The sequence below is a fragment of the Lissotriton vulgaris genome, chromosome 5, assembly GCF_964263255.1.
Source record: "Lissotriton vulgaris chromosome 5, aLisVul1.2, whole genome shotgun sequence".
Lineage (NCBI taxonomy): Eukaryota > Metazoa > Chordata > Amphibia > Caudata > Salamandridae > Lissotriton > Lissotriton vulgaris.
Window position 1 is genome coordinate 931,250,244 of NC_141693.1, and position 22,379 is coordinate 931,272,622.

General features: G+C 42.7%; 1 protein-coding gene across 1 annotated transcript in view; it reads right to left on the reverse strand.

The window, feature by feature from the left end:
- Positions 1 to 22,379, reverse strand: part of PWWP2B (PWWP domain containing 2B) — a 137,163-nt gene that overhangs the window by 22,219 nt on the left and 92,565 nt on the right. The window contains exon 2 of the mRNA XM_086922537.1: positions 7,541 to 9,190. Coding sequence (XP_086778663.1) covers positions 7,561 to 9,190 — 1,630 coding nt within the window. The 3' untranslated portion in view covers positions 7,541 to 7,560. The remainder of the gene's footprint in view (positions 1 to 7,540; positions 9,191 to 22,379) is intronic.

Here is a 22,379-nt window from a genome sequence, read left to right on the forward strand (position 1 = left end):
ATTCAGATTGAATAAACCTTTATCCTGTATGATGTATGTCACAGCCATTTTAAACTCCAGCTCAAGGCAAGGGCACTAATCTCTCTCAAGCTCAGATATTGCAGAGATGCAGTACAAGCCCATGAACGTCTCAAAACAGAATTAAGGAGAAGATAAAAGTAACTCAAAATTAAGAGAAAGAATTTAAAATCTTCACTCAGTTGAATCAACAGAAGACCCAGGTCAAAGAGTTAACAGAATCAGTAACCTTTGGTATAATATTGCAAAAGATACAGTGAAAGATAATTTCTTAGAGCTCAAATGATGCAATAATTCCAGTACAAAGCTCCAATCAAATGTTCTGGGCCGGAGGATCATAAACAAGGCTATTTTCTTGAAGTAGGCCTGCACCTCAAAAAATCCCAAACTGATTCAAACATTGAGGTCTTCTTGAAGATGGCATCTTTGTGCATTAAACCTAGCCTTTCCCAGAAGAAATCTTACTAATTTCCCATCTTAACAACCCATAGGTTTTCCAAGCAAAGGCCCACTTTCCCTAGAGGGGAACATCTTTCAAGAGAATAGGCTTTGATCCACATATTTATACAGATCTTCTAAAACAAGACAGCAGGTTCAGCAATTATATACTAAAATGTAAGGAGGATTTGCCTTCCTTCATTTCTTCCAGGCTCTGCCAAAATTGAAGGTCCTATATAATAGATTTTCTTCTATGGTGATGAAGCAGAATCTATGCTTCAGGACATATCATTTCTTATGACGTTCTTTCACATGGAAATTCACAAATGACCACCGAAAAAGAGCACTAGGTCTTTTGATATGCCGAGGCCACCTACACAGTACTTCCCTATCAATTGTCTTCGTTTTATGACTATTGTGTTTTATACATCAGGAATACGCTATAGAGCAGTGACCGGTACAGGGGTTGGGGGGGGGGGGGGGGGGGGAGTATGGTAAAACCAGCCACTTTTAGAAGTTAATCAAACAAAGTCACTCCTTGCTTATCTTATTAGTACTCAGTACACGAACAGTCAGGCTTAACAATGTGTAAAGTATTTGAGCAGCACCCCAAACAGTAAAAAAGTGAAAACACAAGTCAAATCACACACCAACTGGTGAACCTCCCACCAGTCCCACAAAGCTTCCTGCAGCTTCAACTTCTTGATACCCTTCTTGGCGGGGAGTTCCTTCTCCTCGCATTGCTGTTTAAGCTCAGTCACAGTGTAATTTTCCAAGTTGGCCAGCACAAATTCTATTGCTGCAAGTATGATCAGAGACAGTCATCTAGTAGCAATGAGAGTAGATTGGAAAAAAGCAACAGAAGCCAATCAAAGAGAATTTAGAGAACTCAAAATGGTCTCAAACTATTTATATAGGTTGATAGTGCAACATAAAATTACTGTATGGCACTGCACAAAATTGCGAATCCTCAAAGCTGAACACTAGTGAGAAATTGGGAGATTGGTTGAGGGGGGTAATATACTACACAAGCAGCCACCGCAATCCTTTTTTATGGTGAGGCACAGGTAACCCCCAAATTAGCCTGTGCTCAGCTCTCTGGTAGCTGGACAGAGCAGTCAGGCTTTAACAGAGGCAATGTGTAAAGTATTTATGCAGTGCTTCAAACAGTAATAAAATGTAAACCTAACAAAAGGAAACTCTCACACCAACTTAAAAAAATACAGCAATCTATAGTAAAAAAAATCAAGACCAAAAGGACAAAAATCCAATAAGTAGAACTGAAGATATACATGTTTAAATATTTGAGTGAAAATAGAGCCAAAAACCCTGGCAGTGCCCCACACAGCCTTCTGGTCGTGTGAGACCGAGAGAAAGTCACAAGTTCAAGCGGACTACGAGGGAGCGCAAGCCAAATACAGGGACCAGGTTAATCCTGTTGAAAAGCTACCTATCAGACCAGCGCAAAGAGGTGGAGCGGGCCGCGAGATTCAGGGAAGTGTCGCAGACGGTTGATATAGTGAGGATAGCAGGCCTGGTGTCACCAACAGTCAGGCCAGAGCTTTACAGTGGCACCCCCAGTAAGCCGGTGATGCTGCAGCGGCAAGAGTCGGATTGACGGAACTTTGTGTTGGTGGGCTATGCGAGTAACAAGGTTTTGGCACCAATGGGCCCTTTCGCAATTGCAAAGAGCCAAAAAACTTTAATTGAGTTCCACTGAGGTCACACCAAGGGTCAAGAACCACATGAGGGACATTTCTTGGGGGTCAAAGATTTACACCAGCTGGATCTCCGTTCCAAAATATAGAAATAAAATGGTGTATGTGGACCTTTCAATGACCTGATCTATTGGACCCCAGTAATATTCTTTCCCATTTTTAAGAGACATCAATCTAATTCAATCCACTATTTTTTTTTAAAGGCAACAAACTCAGTGGCCTCCATCCCATTTCTGCTGATTAGCAAGTAACTTCAATGTGTAGTCCATGTTCACTCACCAAGGATATCTGGGGACTCATTTAACAATACAATCCAAGTCCACAACATGAGTTTTAGCATGCACTAAGGCATACCCCAGATTCTACATAAAACTAGTTGGAAAACTAGATTTAGTTGCACATGCTGGTTTCGAAAGGTCAAGTTTAAGCATAATTTTGGCTTGAGCCAGCACAATGGGTAACTGAACATGAATTTCATTGGGACCGGGCCGTCCATCTTCATAGCTTGCCTCAATAGACCTTATTTCACTAAGTCAAAGCCAACGTATTTTTAGCTTCGGTAATACTCAAAATTGGCACTAGGGTGGACCAGATAGTTCCTTGGATATAAAGCAAAATTTGTATGTTCCCTTTAACTTTCGGAAGGAGAAATACAGAAGATAGCCGCCTCTTTTCTCAATGCGCAGACAAAAGCATTTACAGCGGTCACTCATCTTCCCAAATTCAAAGGTTTTGAGTCAAATTTTCGAATATTAGTTGTGATACTCTCAGCCAAATGTCTTTCATTACATTATGCTTCGATGGCAAACAATATGGGCTGTAACCCTACATGTATTTTTGGTGTGGCAATGTAGTCTGCATACTTAAATATAGTAAGAGACAAGCCACATAACTTTAGCAGGAAAGTTCCATTTGCCAGTCTGTTCCTAAGATACATGGCAAACAGATACATAAAAGCATTCCTATGATAACCCCTGGCGAGTGCTGAACCTGGCAGAAACTGCAGCATCCCTCTCTTAACCTGAACTCAGTGGTCCAGAATATAAAGCTTGGATACAACACATTAAAATGCGTTTGTTGCTCTAAAATCAATAAAGATCCATGTAAATGTGAAACTCTAGTGTAGACAGAGGGATGAACTGTAAAACAAAAGAACAAAGGTTTTACCTGTGTTCCACAGTTCGCTTGGAAACCTATCTGATAAATGGGAAAGAAAGTGTGCTCTTGTCCCCAGCCGTCCAGTAAGAACTCCAACGCAAGACCTGGCTTGTGTATCCAACGGTGCAATTAAACAGCAGTACCAGAGCTCAGAATCAGGAATCACAGCAGTTTGTGGAGACCTTGATTAGACAAAGGACATAACCATTGCACCCTATACACGAGAACATTTACAAACCGACCAGCAAGACGTCCATTTGGTCATAGATACCCAGGAGGCCAGCAATACAAGGGCCTTCCTTGCACAACTCCGGGTGGGCAAATGTTTGAAAACATCTGGCCAACAAAAAAATTCCAACTACCTGCAGTGTTAGATTCCTATAGCATCCATGATCTTTTTTTAGCATCACATTTCATGCTTGATGAAGGGAAGGATTGGATTCCTTCTCAGCATGTGAGAAACAAACACTGAAAAGATCAGAATCAAGTTACGGACATCTGGGTCTCAAAGGTTCCAGGCCTGTATGCTTTGAACAAGTTCCGAGAGTATGTCAAATCAGTTTACTTGACAATTCAGTTGAGGAAAAAGGTCAAAGCACTACCGCACAACATTCCACAACAGTCACTCTCTAGAGCAGCCACTCTTTTCTGGAATTCTTTATCACTGAAGCAAATAACACCCATATAATTATAATTTAGGAAACCCACACTCTGTAAGTGGCCCAGAATCACAAGCTCTTTCGCTGGGTGTGCCATTTCCTACATTTGTAGACCCTAATACCTATAAGGACCTTACTACAACCTTCACAAAGCATAATATTTATGGTGTGGACTATCTGATCATTGTTTATCTGACAGCATTTCTAATTTCCTGGTGAAGGGTACTCAAAATGTCTTAAAATGTTAATGATAAACAAATGACATTAGTCATCACTATGTGATAAGATTCCCCCATCTGTTTTAAATAAAAAAGTACCCTTCACCTCTCAAGGACATTTCATTCTCATTCCCAGTGTTCTAAATCCATGGTGTTTATGTTCAATGTTTATTTTTTATGTATCTAAATCTCATACACATTAATTATATAGGGATTCAATATCACAAAGGTGTAATAACACTGTACTTTCGTGATAGGTGGAACAACATTTCAAAGGGCCCCATATCTTCTGAAAATGTGCTCTCATGCCAACTAAAGATCAATAAAAGTGAGAGTGGCATTCTTAAGCCTTTGTGACCATTTCCAGGCAACATTATTCCCAGTCCATACATAGATTTGTTTCTTGGTTTAACGCAGAAAATATCAATCTTTAGATTTAAACTCAAGTACCATGTTACTTTGGAGGATTAAATTACCTAGAAACCACACAACATCTCTTGGGCGACTGCAAAAATCAGACACCAAATAGGTACTCAATTGTAGAGGATACTGCATATTGAAGTAAATGTTTGCAATATATTTTTAAAAGCAGTTTGATAACAAAAACAGCTCAGACTAATGCCACATCTTCTATTCAATCCAGACTTGACCTTTTATGGGTTTCTATCATGATCCAAAGCAACTGAGAAGCAGGTATGCTTTTTACATCCCAAGAGGGTTGTAAATGTATTATATTAAAACAAAGATTTACCTGTAAATCACAACTTAACCACAGAAAATATAACTTTTCAATATTAACATCACAGGCATGTGCGTCTTCAACATTCAGTAACAGAATATTACTTGTTCTTCAGATATAACAATGCAGGGGTAGAAGGATGAAAAAGAAGAGGGTGGATATAGAATTAAGAAACTGTTGATTCAAAAGCAGAAGAGAAACAAATTCATGCAACATCCGTACAGCAGTATGATCTCTCTACAGGGGTGAATACCCTTAAATAAATAGCATACCTGGTCTATCTACCCCTCACATGCGCCCCAAAACAGGTTCAACACATATAGAATAGGGCCAATCAGTCACTAAGTTCTAACTGAATAACGCCAGACTAAAATAACTGTGTATTTCGTATACCACTGGGGAAACAGATTTTCCTGTTTGCCAATCTCATAATCAGCATTGCATTTTCAGCCACCAAGCCAGAAAATGTTGACATGTGCTCCAGTAAACCCCTGATGAGGAGCTGCCTTGCATCTTGAAACATACATGGCTTAACATTGAGGAGCTCAATTGGTTATTTGCAGAAAATATTTAACTTTTTGAAGAGACGGACATCAAAATTAATATTTCACATTTTTTTCTTAACCCCTTCAATGCGAGTGTCAGACAGACTGACATCCACACTATCTCCTCAGTGCATGTCGGCCACTGAACCGGCATCTAGAGGCCTCTGATGCAGTCCACCAGAGGGATTCCTTTATTATATTTTAAACTCTCGAAGAGCTTCCAGAGTCTTTTTTTAGCCCTTAGTGTATTGACATTACACTAAATTGAAAGTAAAACAAGCTGATTGGGCCTTTTTACTTTCACTGCATCAGTACTTGCCATGCACGTTTGGTTACAGGGAGGTACAAAAGAAGGGAGTAGGCTTCAGCCCCTTTGACCTTTTGTATGGGAAACCTGTCAGAGGACCTCTGATTTTGGTGGAGGGGTGGGAGCAAGGTCCGAAGAAGATTCTCCAAAATGAAGTGAGCTACAAGGTGGCCTTCAGAAGCCAAGTAGCTAAGTTGTGGAAGCAAGCTTCCTACAACTTAGAAACCAGCCAGGATGTCGTGAAGCAGTGGTATGACCAAACTTCTACCACTGCGGAATTGACTCCAGGGCAGAAAGTCCAAAAATCCAGAAATCCCGATCTTGCAAAAAAGTGCAATTTTTCTGAGGAAAAATGTGATGTGTCATGTTGCGTTTTGGGCCCTTTTCTCCCACAGGCACTAGGCGTACTCATACAAGTGAGGTACCATTTTTATCAGAAGGCATGTGGGAGCATAGAATAGTAGGTTATTACCAATTGGATTTTGCTACAAATGTGCATTCCAAATGTAAGCCACTACGCAAGAACGAAGACATTTTGAAAAATACCTTCTTAATCATATGCTGGTATGGGTACTCACAAATCTGGAGAGGGACAAATAACCATAGCTCTTAAAAACATATCTTGTGCACATTTCAGAAATACATAGGTTTCCTACTAATATTTTTCTCTACCAAATGAATTGGTTTATACTTGGTACACAATGAAAACCATTGAAGAGTGCATGCAGCTCAGTTGTTGGCTGTGGGTACTGTGGGTTAAGGGAGAACCTAAAACCTCCACAACCAGAAGGGTCTAGTAGACGTAATGTTATATTGCTTTCAAAAATCAGCTATTGTGACAAAAAGTTTACAGATGAAAAAGTCACAAATGGCCACTTTTTCATTCTCATTTTCAAAATGTCTTTATTTCAACTGTCAATTTCTTTGGGAAAACATTGAGGGATCTAAACATATGAGCTCTTGCTGAATTTGGAATTTTGTGAACCTTTAGAATTCCCAGGATGCTGGGGAAAAAGGACACACATTTGGGGTGGATACCTTATGTGAAAAAAACTTTATGGTGCCCTAAGTGTGAACTACCACAGCCACAAAATAAAAGGTTCAGCACTGGGTGGAGCCAAACAATTAAAGGGGTTAAGAAACAACTTAAAGTAGATTTTCCAAATTTGTGGCTGGAAAACAGATTGTCATATTGGTCTCTTAGTCCAGCTATCATTGCCAGAACTACAGTCGCATAGGAAAAACACATTTTACTGTGATAAGCGTAGAGTGTAGGAGATGCATAATACTTCAAGAGAATGCATTTCTACTGAAGAACTGTTCCAGTGTTCACAATAGCTGAGATTGCCAACTCAACAGATTATGGCCCAAGGTGAAACAGAAGAGTCATTATCTAGTCAAAAACAGATTTAACTAAATTAAACAGTTGGATTGTCTGTGTAGGACTGCAGCAGGATCCAAGTTTCAATTAAACTTCATGCGGATTATCGTACAAAGGGAATCCACATTTTACTATTGGATTCTTTACAACATTAATACTAAATGAACAAAGAAAACATAACTGGAATTTTCTCGCTCAATCACATAATCTGCCCTCCTGATGTTTATACCACATTACAATGTTTGAAATATGTAATGCTGAACAATGGATAACAGTAATTTGCACCTAACGTTTTTCAGAATATACTTAATTGATGTGATCCACTGCAGGCAATTAGACAAAGTCCACAAAATACTCACCTTTCCTCACAGTTAAACTGCTACGTATCACACTGCAGTAGGAGTTCCCTTATTTCTGGACTAAGATGTTCCACAGCATTAGCAGCTTCTATAATAGCTTTTCGATACAACCCTTTTTTCTTTCGATTAAACCGCAGTTTGAAAAACTCACTGAAAGAACACAGTTTTGAAACAGATATAAATGATGTTGTTGGGGAACCAAACCAGGAAACCTTTGCTTCTTGCCAGGGGGGCTCTCCACATTCCCTCTGGCTGGTGATAATGCTGAGAATGCTTGCAGGCCACCAGGGAAAACCATGGTTCTTACCCCACACAATATCTCCTATCGTAAATGTTTTTCCTTCATCACTGACACACATAGAAACACATTTAGTGTGCAACCTTACTGTTAACGGTGGCACAGTCTTATGTCCATCTTTCGAAGATGAAGACACATCATCGCAGGTTAAAAAGTCAGACACAGGCGATGTGAGTTCTGAACTCGAAGACTTTGAGGAATCATCTAAACTGTCATTGCTACATACTGAAATGCTTGAGGAATCCAAGTTTCTTTTGTGATAGTTCATAAGTAAGTTTAAATTGCTGTGTCCATTTCTACAGTGAGGGAATCCCTTAAAGTCATCATCTTCACCAGAGCTTCCTGAAGACACTTCAGCAAAAGCATTTTTATCCAATGACATGTTTGTGGAAAATGGTGCCGACTCAGACTCTTTACTGCACTGAAAAATATTTAGTTCATTGATGAGTTCTGCTTTATACACTGAAACACCTCCTCCATTTGCCAAACGATGGGGTTTTAGTCTGATTTTAGGAGGGGGTGCATCGGTGCTGGAATGCATAGGCCTTGTCAGTTTCAGTTTTGGAATGGAAATTAGCTCACTACTTTCACACTTCTCCACACAACTGCTGGTTTCTTGAATCCGTTCAAAGTCAATTTTTTTGGGTTGGTCACCTCCTCCATTCTGAAGTATACGTCTTGGGCAAAATGGCTCAACGGACCCAATGGCCCGTGAAGGAATTTCCACCACTTCCCCTTTCCCTTGTGGTGTACTGAAAGATATCTTTATTACTGGACTTCTTGGCACTAATTCTTGAGAAACATGCTCAACTTCTTTCATTTCTTTTTTACCTTTTCTGTCATCAAATTCCAATTCTTCATCCCTTTTCTGATCTTTGCCCTGAATGTCAAGCGTTCCAACTGTGTGCATGCTAGGACTACCCTGGTCATCATTTTCAGGATTTAAAGTATTTTTACACTTTTCACAAAGTACCTGTCGTGGTCGCAGCCTAATTGTGCTCATTATTAGTCTCCCAGAATCTCTATTTCGGGACAACCGCCTCTTTGTTCTTTTTATAGCCCTTGGAGGGGGCTGAGGTACCCACTGGTTGTAGGAATGCCTTAGCCATATTGGAGGAGGAAAAGGGGCTCCTTCAAAATAGGGAGGATAAGTCGAAGGTGTTCCTGGTGGTGGTACTGATGGAGGATCTGAATCACAGATTCTCTTCTGGAAGGTACCACTTGAAGGATATGGAATTTCGAGCTGTGGCTGTTCAAGGTCTCCTTCTTCATGAATCCCATTAACTTCACTGCTAGGAGGAGGATCATCTTGCTTCGGCAGCAAAGGCGGCGGGACACAAAAGACCCCGGACCTATTTCAGTACAAAAGAAGTACATGCAGTCAGAAGTCTTTAGAACACATTAATTGATACGAAAAATACATATTATAAGAAATGGAGAACAGTTGCCGGTCGTTTACAAATGAGTACTTTTCATGCTAAGTTTTCAAGGTCAATTCATGTCTCTTTATTGAAAGAGACATGAATTGACTCTTTATTGAAATATTCACTTTGAAGAACAATGAATTGATGGAATGCATCTTACATTTTTACTGAATAAACGTTTAAGTAACAATTTTCAGATAGATAGGTCTATTTTATTAGCTGCATTGCAAGCGAATACAACATCAAAACAATTCAGAAGTCAATAATTACTTCAATGCACTTATAAGAGTTCTCATAATTTATTTCATGGACTTGTCATATTCAAAGAAAATGTACTCCATTCCTTAATACCTAGCAACAGAATTCAATTCAAAATATGAATGTGTAAATGAGTTTTAGAAACATGGCTCTACTTTGCAGTCTCATATTCTTCTAAAGCAGCGGTCTTCAATCTGTGGGGCGCGACCCCCAGGGGGGTCGTGGAGTCCTGGGAAGGGAGTCGCAGATTCTGCAGAGTGCAGTTCCTGGCATTGGGCTGATCGAGGGTGCTCACGGCGGAGGCCTAATTCACACCGACGTGTGAAAAACATCAACGCCTCATTAACAAGTAAAAGGTCTTTTAAAGACCTGTCAAGTACTTGGGTGTGACTGTGTGTGTGTCCCTGAAGCTGTTACAGCCGGGCTCACATACACGAGCTAGGGGGAGCTGGAGGGGGGGTGGGGCTGAGGGGGAGGGGGATGGGGGAGTGGCTGTAGTGTAGCCCTTTGAGTTCAATGGATGTTGCGCACCTGGAGCTGTGGGTCCCGTGACACGTCCCACGCCCCCAGCAGGGAGGCACAGAGATGTCCTCCCATGAGCGGGAAAGAAGGAAGACGACGCAGAGAGAGACTGATCCCCCCCATGAGAGAGGCACAGAAAAGGTGGGTGGATGAATGATGAGTGGATGGATGGATGAAAGGCTGAAGGATGGATGGATGTGTGAAAGGTGGGTGGATGAATGATGAGTGGATGGATGAATGAAAGGGTGGATGGATGAATGATGGATGTATGGATGGAAGGGTGGAAGGATGAAAGGGTGGATGGATGAAGGATAGATTGATAAAGGATAGATGTATGGATGGAAGAATGAAAGGGTGGGCGGATGAATGAAAGGGTGGGCGGATGGATGAAAGGGTGGACGGATGGATGATGGATGGATGTGTAAAAAGATGGATGAATGAAGGGTGAATGGATGGATGAAAGGGTGGATGGATGAATGAATGATGGATGTATGGATGGAAGGATGAAAGGGTGGATGGATGAAGGATAGATTGGTGAAGGATAGATTGGTGAAGGATAGATGTATGGATGGAAGAATGAAAGGGTGGACGGATGAAGGATGGATGGATGAATGAAAGGGTGGATGGATGAATGAAAGGGTGGATGGATGTGTAAAAAGATGGGTGGATGAATGATGGGTGAATGGATGGATGAATGGATGGATGAAAGGGTGGATGGATGAATGATGGATGTATGGATGGAAGGATGAAAGGGTGGATGGATGAAGGATGGATGTATGGATGGGAGGATGAAAGGGTGGATGGATGGATGTGTGAAAGTGTGGGTGGATGAATGATGGAGGGATGTGATGAGGTCTAACAGGCGCATTTATGGTTGTCAAAAGTTGATGATGAGGAGTACCAGTTTCTAGAAACTTTTGTCGGTAGGGGGTCCTTAAGCCTAAAAAGGTTTTACAAGGGGGTCTCGGCATCAAAAAGTTTGAAGACCTCTGTTCTAAATGAATGTTGTTACCATCACCCAGTTGAAAGATACTGCTGTCAATCTGTACATAGGCTACTACTACTGAAACTAAAGTTTTTCTTTGATGAAAGGATTTATTTTCTATTTAGTGCTGCCAAGAACTTCAGACCCACCACAGAGAATCAACAATAATGTTCCACCTAAGACTTTAGAAACAAAGCCAGAGAAGGAAAAACTGTTCCACACTGGTCCCCTATCGCTACACGTTGGTGGTTCTTGGTGATCTTGTTGTCATTTGCCCAGGTCACTGCAGGAGACTACAGAAGCCATCTTACTCTATCTATCCCACATTCTTCTGTTGCACACAAGGCTTAGACGTAGCCACAAAACTGTAGTTCAAGATTGAAGTCCCTCACCGAAGACATTGTAACCTCCCCACTTTGCCCAGAGAACAAGTACACACCACAATCAACCAGACATCTTCACTGGAACAGAAATGTGAGCATCAACCAGAAGATGATTTAGAGCAACCACAAGTTCACTACAACATAGTTGAAGGCCTCATGCATGACCACCAACACATCCTATGGAGGCCACACAACAAACTTACAATCTACTAACCACTCGCAACAATCGAAATAGCCTCTTACTAGATGATGGCCACATGAGCAAGTGCAATTATCAACACCAACACCTTTTTGAGGCACTCTAGGAGTTCATGCACTTACAAGTTGGCTGCAAGGTTCAGAGACACCCTCGAAAACCTGTGCCACATTGGCGGCTAGCGTCTCCTAAGCCAAAGATGCAGGAAAACTAGGCTTGAAAAGTGGCTGAAATATTCTACTGTTCTAGAACTGTAGCGCAAAGGGCAACTGTTGTAAAGTGGAAGCATTATGTAATAAGGTCAGTGGGCCTTATGTAATACTAACACAATACACAAAAGTGGATCGCTGCCTTAGCTCAGTCTTGGTATTGTGCCACAGGGCAGTCAGGCGTACTTAGAGGAACATGTGTTAAGCATTTCACAGTACCAACATTGACAATAAGTAAGTGACACAACTTGAAAGAAACCTTGACGCCAATTTATAGAAATAAAGTGTATTTTATATCAATATAGGCAACAAAATGAACTTTGAATTATACATACAACCGGAGTTGTGGGTTTTTGAAGTGTTCAAAAATAAAGAACCCTCTTGTGGATAAGGCCATGAAGGTCCCTTGACCAAATTCCAAGTCATTACTTTGTTAACTGGCCCAGGGAGTCCAAGTGCAGAGGTGACTTGGCTGTCCTTGGTACTGAACGGGATATGCAAAAGCGGTCAAACTTGCAGCACCGGACAAAGACACACTTGGAGATGGAGTTCCACTCTACCCATGGGGAGTAGAAGCCTTTGGAGTCCTGGGACAAGGGATCAACAGCTGGATTTCTTGTACCTTGCTCAGCAGCGCCAGATGCATAGGTAGTTGGAAGCTGTCAATCATTGGGGCAGGCCGCGCCAAAGATGTCTTGACACACACTTGACAACTTCAACTTCAGGATGCAGAACATAGTAGCGGGGTAGTTGATAAGGTCAGTTGCTGTGAACTGCGATGAGTCTGAAGATGTCACTCCCGGGGTCGATTACCCGACTGCCGATCACCAAGCCTTGGCTAGAGGTCGACAGGAGTGGAGAAGTGGCTTGAAACTGGGAGAAAGGTTAGCTACAACTCTGGGCTTGCAGGACACCACTTCTCTTTGGGCTCACTTTCAACAGGCCCAGCCATCGCAATTCTTGTCACGCAACACTTCGATTTGCCTGCAGTTTGCAGAGGACTGGTCCACCAATCCAAGGGAGTCTGCTTCGGTTTCTGGTGTCCACTGTAGCCCCTCTTCCTGGAAGTAACAAGCTTTCTCCATGGACACACGTCGAGCACACGGTTCTAGCATATGGTCTCTTCAGGGCACCTAAGAGTCCTATCTTCACATGGAGAACGAGTTCACAGTCCTGTTGTCGGGGACTGCATTGTCTTTGTGCCCCTTCTCAGATTCTAAATCAGAACTGAAGTTCTGGTGCCAAGGGAGCCCGATAAATCCTAGCTTAGGGGGCTTTAAGGGTGTGAGGGCCAGTAGCCAATGGGCTACTGGTCCTCGCAGCTAATCTGCTCCCGAGGTGACAACACCCGGTGGGTGTAAATCACCTTTCTACCCATAGTTCTCCATTTTAGGGTCTGCCAACATGACAGAGTCCTTCCTTGGCTGTGTACAGACCTCCTAACCCATCCTAAAGGTGTGGCTACACTTTTAGGTAGTACAGCTCCAGACTACTTGACTATACAGCCTGCCGGGCTGAACAGGGTGGGAAGTTCATTACACAGCAACAGTGTTGATGCCTTTGAGACTCACCACTTTTATAGCTTTTTCACTAGCCATTGCGGGAGGGTGGAGGTGTAACCTGCGCCCTGCAAAGGTCTGATGTCGCCCATCCTGTGGATGAGCTCGAATGACCAGCAGGAGGGCAGACTCTTGTCTTGGCAGCAACCGGCTCAGGGAGTCCGCCAAAGCACTGGGTCACTGTATCCTAGGGGGGCACCCACTCAAGGGGGACCCCTGTACATGCAAGTTCAGCCTAGACACGAGAATTGTGTTGGGGAGAAAACAGACTGTTTCGTCATAAATGGAGCGCACACTGCTAGCCCCTCCTCCGGATCGCCCCTCGGGACTCTGGTACTTGCAGTTCTTCAGTGGGTCACCCAGGTGGGTGCAAGTCGGTACTTGTAGGACTGATGAATCTCTAGACCCGATACATGTCCCGGGTTTTAGGATATTGCCCGAGACATGTCTCGGGTTTCGGGATGACTTCCCTCATCAGTAGAGAAAGATTGTTTAGGGACATGTATCGGGTCTAGAGATTCATCAGTCCTACAAATACCGACTTGCACCCACCTGGGTGATCCACTGAAGAACTGCAAGTACCAGAGTCCCGAGGGGCGATCCGGAGGAGGGGCTAGCGGTGTGCGCTCCATTTATGACAAAACACAATACGGCTCCCTTGAGCTTTGAGCCGACGGGCTCTTGGAAGACGCACCTGCGTGCCGGTTCTGGCATCGAGGCCTTTGACTGTTGTGTGGCGGCCTTCTCTTCCACCCCTAAACAATCTTTCTCTACTGATGAGGGAAGTATTCCCGAAACCCGAGACATGTCTCGGGCGATATCCTTACCCGGGACATGTATCGGGTCTAGAGATTCATCAGTCCTACAAGTACCGACTTGCACCCACCTGGGTGATCCACTGAAGAACTGCAAGTACTAGAGTCCCGAGGGGCGATCCGGAGGAGGGGCTAGCGACGTGCGCTCCATTTATGACGAGAAAACAGACTGTGTTTGACACCAAACAGAACACAATTCGGATGTATAATAATGGAGCTGGCTACCTCATGTTATCTCGGTAGCCAGCCCATATTACTCAATGGACCACCGGTCATTACAGTAATACCTTACTTTACAGGATTGCTGTAAGGATACATATGTATAAACTTATACATCTTCTCCTTTAATATAATGCACTCTAACTTCTAGGCCTAGGAGGACATCCTTAAGAATGACTTAATTATATTATGGCTGTGGTGTGGCCCTGCAGCACATGTGTGCAGAGTCACTCTTGAGCAGACAGGCTGCTCGTGCAGGGCTGGAATGGCGATTACTAGCACCCATGGTGGCACAATACAGTGGATTGCATTATATTGCAGATACAGAATATTATTGGTCTTGAATGGATTGTTAAGGCCATTTAAGTTCCAGGAAATAAAACATGAACAACGTATTTGTAAACCCCCACTTTTCTTTTTGCCCTCCATATACACCTTTACCTTCTCATTGCTTTTTCTTTTTAATCTCACATAATGTTATACATAAAAAAGTTAAGGAAACCCCAAAATGCACTGTACACAATATGATCCGTAGAGACCAGTTTACAGTAAATAAGAGTTTAAGTAGATATTGCAAAGATATGTAAATACAAACTCTATAAATTAAAATAGGAAGAAGAATTGAGAGCTCACAAAAATCCCCCACAATATTGTTTCTTTAGCCACAAAAATAGAACTAAAGCTGAACAAACTATACCACTACACTAAACAAACCTGGTCTACAGTAAGAGTATTAAACCCTGATATGAGTACATTACTACATATCCACAGCACAATTCAGAAAATCACAAAAACCTGTCAAAACAATTATGGTGGCAGGTTATAGTTCTACAAATGCTCAGCATACAGCAGGTTAAATGGGAATTAAAAATATACGTTATAAAACGATGCACATTCAGAGAATTAGAAGTACAGTGGCAAGAAATGAGCCATAATGATCGTAAACATTACCAGATAATCTCTGGATTTAAAAAACTGAATGTGTATAGGGACCACCTAAACCATTTCTTGAACCCAGCAAAGTATGTTTAAAACCACCTAACATTTCAAATTACATAACATAGGTCTCATACTCCATAGTAGCCTTCACAGTTCCTGCTTCCGCATTCTGTATACGTGCAGGCTGTCATTCAAAATTAACTTGCAATTAACTGGAAAAAAACAAAGGTACAAACAAGGTGTGTGCTCGTAAGGCTGTACTTCCACTGTAAATAACTACTTTCAGTTCTACTACTACCTTGAATAACAAGCATTTGCAATGCAATAGGTCTCGCATTAGGGAAGTTTGAGCTATTGGCATTGTAAATGACATTTTTTATTTGTGTGTTGGTTTTGAAAATAGATACATTAATAGCATTGTCATTTACAATGCCAATAGCTTAAACCGTCGTAAATGTGACACCTATTGCATTTGTTATGCAATATGTGTTGAGAGTGAGTGAGTCAGTGTGTGAGAATGAGTGGAAGAGTCAGTCAGAGAGTGGGAGAGTCAATCAATCAATCAAAAAGTCTTTATTTCGATGATGAATCATAAAAGACAACAGTACTAATGCAAAATTTCAGGAAGATTAAAACAGAAACCGTATAATCCAGCATATATAATAATTAATTACAAAACTCCAATTTGGGTAAAACATCCCAGGGCTTTGTAGCAAAACAACAATCCGACCCACAAAGTTAAAAATATAATTTAAATTCAGTTAAGTTTAGTGTGTTATATATTCGAGCTTCCATTATACACATTAGACTAAAGTTAAAATAATTTTTATTTTAAAAAAAAGGACTACAGATAGAATATGTACACAGTAGAAGGCTAAAAATAATCATCTTGGACATGTTTTACTTATACGGATTCTCCATGTCCAATGTAAAAACTTAGCCACTGCAATAACCACGGACTGTGTAGTGTCAGTTTTAAGAATTCTTAATGCCTCACAGCCTGTTTGGAGACTAAGCTGTAAACAGATAGGTTTTAACCAGATCCGTCTAGGAACTTTATACTCAGTGCAAATGAATAAGTTGTGCCCAATGGTGTCCTTTTGAGTGGGGCAGAAAGGACAGGTGGGAATAAGTCCTTCTCTCCATTTAGAAGCGAAGGAATTAGTTGGTAGTGTTCCTACCCTAAATTGATGGTATCTCTTTCTAGCCTCTGGGACAGTAATATAATCCCAATAATCCTTATACGCAGGCGAGTTTTTAAGTTCCAAGAAATCCGCAGTCAATGACGGACCAATGGTGGAACCAAATCTCTTCATGGTGACCAGGCTCCAATAGAGATCTCTTAAGATTTTTCTGGGGGGAAGATATTGATTGTAGGATCCTCCCATAAGCTAACCAAGCCCATGGCAGAATAGATGGACTTTACCTCCCGCAGCCATTGGATTTTGTGAGCCTTATCGGCATTTTTAACATCTAGGAAGGCCCTCGCATACTGGGAGAGTTGTGGGGTTACCCACAATCTCCTCCAGTACGCCACTGGTCTATAGAGGGCCTTATCCTCCAGGTGCTGGGTGCCCAAATCATAGAAAAGGGGAGTCAATGGGGTTGACACTGGAAGGCCAGTGACCCCACATAAGAACTTATTTTGGGACCTAGTAAAGTGAGCAAGATTGCTGAAACCCCACAATTCCGCCCCATATAAAACTGCTGTGGCTATTTTAGCATCATAAATTTTCAATACGGGCGATATTGGCCTTGTGTTGGGAAGGAATGATTCCTTAGTTAAAGCTCCTGTTAGCTGAGCGTGCTTAGTAACCAACTGAGTGACGTGTGGTTTCCAATCTAATTTGGATGCGAGGGTGATGCCCAGGTACGAAAAAACCTGAGTCTGTTCTAATCTTACCCCATTCATTGTCACATTACCTCTAACATATTTGGACTTGTGAAGCACCATAAACTTGGTCTTGCTAACATTTACTGCAAGTCTATGGCCCTTGCAAAAGACCTCAAACACATCAATGGCTTGTTGAAGGCCCTGCTGCGTTTTAGAAATCAAAAGTGTGTCATCTGCAAACATCAACAGGGAGATCAGCTCACCATCCAACTTTGGGACGTCGTCGGTGCATAAAGTAGCTGATCACCCTGTTGATGTATAATGAGAAGAGGGTCGGGGCTAGTACGCACCCTTGGCGTACTCCCCTCTCTATAGGGAATTTATCTGTAACATTACACTGTTGGTTCCATCGGATTTGGGAAAAATTGTCCTCATGTAATTTCTTAAGGAAGGACAAGATGCTAAGTGGCATGCCCTGCTCTGCAAAAGCTGCCCACATTTTTTCTCGAGGCACCAAATCAAACGTCGATTTAAGGTCGACGAACGCCGCAAAGAGCATACCACCCCCAAGGACTACCACCCGCGAATAAATTAAAAGAAATCTAAAAACTTGGTCTATAGTACTTGTGTGACTACGGAATCCTGCCTGGAGAGGTGACAGTACTTCTTCCTCCTCAATCCAACCTAGGATTCTCTGCAGAACAAGCCTTGCTACCACCTTCTGGATACTATCTATCAAACTGATAGGCCTGTAATTTCCTGGATCAGAGCGCTCCTCCTTTTTAGGTCTTGCCTCTAAATGCGCATTCGCATTGAGCAGAGCAAGACTATAGCGACTTAAAACAGACTTTACCCAACTAGTATCCCAACTGGCGATTTGGTGCTGTGCCCGTGCGCTTTTAGGTCAATGCGCAAGCGCATTGACCTACACTGCGCGTGCACATCATCAAATCGCCATCTGTTCCACAGCAGCACGCCTCCCACACCTATGAAGTGAAGCTTAGCTTCACTTCAAAGGCCCCTGCTGCTTCACACCCTCATCGCCGCTCTCCCCGCTCGGCCCCCTCCCCTGCCCGCCGTGTCGCATTTCTCCTCCCCCCTCCCCTTCTCTGCTCTCTCGGCACAAGCTAACCCTCCGAGATTCACGCGTAAATACCTTAACATTAGACATCTATCGGGATCATAGAGATAAAAGTACTTTTTTAACAGTCATTATTCCAGCAAATATTTTCTAATCGATGTGTTTGTAAATTTTCCAGAATACTGACCACTGGACTTTCATCTCGACCGGATCCCTTAACAGACAAAATGATTGAAACGCAAAATCTTACATAACTTCTTTTCAAGTTACATTCCATGTTTACTTCCTTGGAAAATAATGTGTCCCAGTGATTAGGAGCAGCTGGGCGCTCTATAACACGATGTGACCCCCGTTTCCTCCTCACACAACTCCCACTATTAGAACTATTGCTGCAGGAAGCAAATATCTCCCGTCAGGAAAACAAACCAAACAGCATGCACGACCAGAGTCCTTATAAAATGTGAATCTCTTGGCGGCCCCTGGAGAGTTGAGCTTTGCCAGACAACTTCATGCCGAGCCGCTTTCTTATCTGCAGCAAGACTCAACACAATGCTGAGATTTCGGCCTAAGGGCGCGTGCAGCTCTTTGCAAGCTCTCCCCCTCTGCACCCAGCCCTCAACCCTCCAGATGCTGCAGAGCAAATGCACCGTTAATAGTTAGGCATTCCTCTCTTCTTTTTGCAGAAATGTATAATATATATATATATATATATATATATATATATATATATATATATATATTACCTACTGGCGGTCGCCAGTAGGTAGTTATAGTTAGGATAATTTTCAATGTTAAATCTCAACATTCTATTTTGAATAACTTTGGCGCCGGTTGACGAATCTGCCTGAAATTTTCAGGAAAATGGTCTCATGGCGGTCCGGTCCTTCCCTGAAAGTTTGGGGGGGATTCGTCAAGCGGGGGCCGAGATAAAAGGGGGGTCCCAAAACGCGTTTTCCCCATGTTAATTTCCATAGGGCGGTCGATTTCACTTTTAGCCCGAACGGCTGAATGGATTTCCACCAAACTTGGCAAAATTGTAGGGACTGGTAGCCCGATGTGCCTTTGCTATGTCTCAAGATATGTGCTCCAGTGGATTTTAAGTAATTAAGGTTCAAAAAAATATATATATCTATAGCCGCGCTCCCGTGCGCGCACGGGAGTGCGCTCCAGGCGCGACACGCGACTTGCGCGCAGGAAGCTGATTGGATCTCAGTTGTCTGTAAACATTCTAAACAGTGCGGAGCGGCCGCCATCTTGTGTCTCGGTAAAATCGAGACAGAAGGGGTTTGAAAAAAAAAGGGGCAAATGACCATAAGGGGGAAGAGTAGACCCCCTCTGACCCCCTAGGTTTGATGTAGGGACTAAAATAGGGTCCTGCAGGGCATTAAAATTTTTTTTTCGTTTTGCGCGGGCATATGCGCTCTCCCGTGCGCGCACGGGAGAGCGCTCCAGGCGCGACGAGCGACTTGCGCGCAGGAAGCTGATTGGATCATAAGGGGGAAGAGTAGACCCCCTCTGACCCCCTAAATCCAGGACTATATTTATGAAGGCCTTGCGCTGTTAGTTTTGCGCTTCCTGTGCGTCAATTTTTGTGACGCACCAGCGGTGTAAAAAAATGCGCATTGTTATGCAATATTCAAAAAGTGACGCATCTATCTAGATGCGTCACTTTTTAAATATAGTGCAACGAGGTACATTTTATTACACTGCTGGTGTTATGCGTCACTTTTCTGTGCGCACTCCTTATGACGTTCCAGATGTGTCATATTTAATGTATGACGAATCATGTTGCAGATACAATATGGCGCAGAGTTTTAAAAAGTGACCCATGTACCTAGATGCGTCACTTTTTAAAAATAGCGTCAGGTATAATGTATGCAGAGGGGGTGTTCCCCCACAAAAAGCTTTGTAATAGCGACGCAGTGAAATGTTTGAGATTTCACTGCGTCACTTTTAGGATGCTGTTGCATCCTTTAAATATAGTGCAACGAGGCACATTTTATTACACTGCTGGTGTGATGCGTCACTTTTCTGTACACAGTCCTTATGACATTCCAGATGTGTCATATTTAATGTATGACGAATCATGTTGCAAGGAGTTACAGATACGTCAGTATTTCTGACATATGTGTAAACATAAAAGTGATGCGAGGCCGGCGCAAAATTTTGACGCAATAGCATCCAAAAAATGACGCAGGGAAATCTCATAGATTTCAGTACGTTGTTATTACCAAGCTTTTTGCGAGGGATTGCCCCCTCTGCATACATTATACCTGATGCAGATACAATATGGCGCAGAGTTTTAAAAAGTGACCCATGTACCTAGATGCGTCACTTTTTAAAAAATAGTGTCAGGTATAATGCATGCAGAGGGGGTGTTCCTTGCAAAAAGCTTGCTAATAATGACGCAGTGCGTCACTTTTAGGATGCAGTTGCGCCAAAATCTTGCGCCTGCTTCTCAGCAAACCTTTCACATGGTGCTTTTTCCATGTGAAAGGACACATTACTGGAGTTGCGTCACTTTTGTGACGCACTCCTGCAATGCGTTACTTTTGTGTTTAGAGATATGTCAGAAATACTGACATATCTGTAACTCCTTGCGAATTGATTAGTCATATATTAAATATGACATATGTGGAATGTCATAAGGAGTGCGTCCAGATAAGTGACGCATCGCTATTTTCACGTAGCGATGCGTCACTTTTCAGAAATGAGGCCTCCAGTTTATTCACTGTGTCATAAATTTCTTTTCTAACACTCACCTTCTTTCAGTCCTCCTACTTCACTTCCTTTCACCTCTCATACCTTTCTGTTCTTTCTTACTCATTCTCCTTTCAATTATCAATGCACTATATTTCACTTACTCTTCATTTTTAAAGATTATAGCTCTTTGATGAGAATTGGAGGTAGTTCTGAAAAGAACTTTTGGTTTTCTTCTTTTAACTGAAGAGGAACAAAAACAGGGAATAGAAACTGCTCAACAGGAGCAAAAAGAAAAGAAAAAAATTAGGGGTGGGAAGGGCAGTGATGGTTCTCTAATGCCCGAACCATGAGCAGGACACTTTGCTCCCCATAGGTGAGGAGTTGATTGCAGTATCTGCATCTGACGACCCCATGGTTGAATGCAGGTTGGATGTTTGGCACCTGCCCCTGAGATTGGTCTCTTCCAGAAGAAGTTGTTCCTCCTGTTGATGTAGAGGCCCCACCTCTGGGAACCTCCTGTGCCAGAGCCCTGACACTTTCTCGGGCAAAATTCTGGGGGTGCCTGGTCTCCACATGGCGAATCATAGTGAAGTTGCCAAAAGAGTATTTCTTTAGGGGGTTACCCCGTGACAGGACCTTTTTGCAGATCCTGCACTCTACTTTTGGTGCATTCACCTTCTTCTGGCCTTCTGGAAACTTAAAAAATTTCCAAATGAAATGTCCCTTCACCTTTGGGGTAGGTGGCTCTTCATCAATGAAGTCATCTTCACTGCTGGATGATCTGGCAGCCATGATGAACCAAGAAAAAAGGAGCAGCAAAAAAGGTAGGTCTTTCAGTCACAAAAGTGAAAGAAGAAGTGAAGGAAATGGGTGGGGATTTCATTCATTGTAAAAAAAAACTGTTAGCAACCAATGAAAAGTGTTATTTTAGGGTCACATGACCCGACGCGCTTACGCTGCGCGCTCGGGTGCACTTCCGGGTGCGTTTACGCTGCGCGATTGTAGGCGCTTCCGGGGCGCACACGTGGCGCGATCGTAGGCGCTTCCGGGGCGCAAACGTGCCGCGATCGTAGGCGCTTCCGGGGCGCACACGTGGCGCGATCGTAGGCGCTTTTGCGTGCGTTTAGGAGCCGCGCACGTAGGCGCTTCCGAGGGCACGTACGTTGCGCGCCGAAGTGACGTCATCAATCTTTAATAGAAATGCATAATCATTTTCAATATTAAAAAAAACAAATTTTATTTGTATGGTACGAAATGTTTTGCATTATTATTAACTTTTCATTCATATTTTTTTTTCACGAACGACAGTTGCGCTCTGGGTGCGCTTTCAGATGAGCTCTCGGAGAAGCTTACAGGAGAGCTTAGCTGAAAGCTTCCAGGAGCGCGCACCCAGAGCGCAAAAGAAAAAAATATT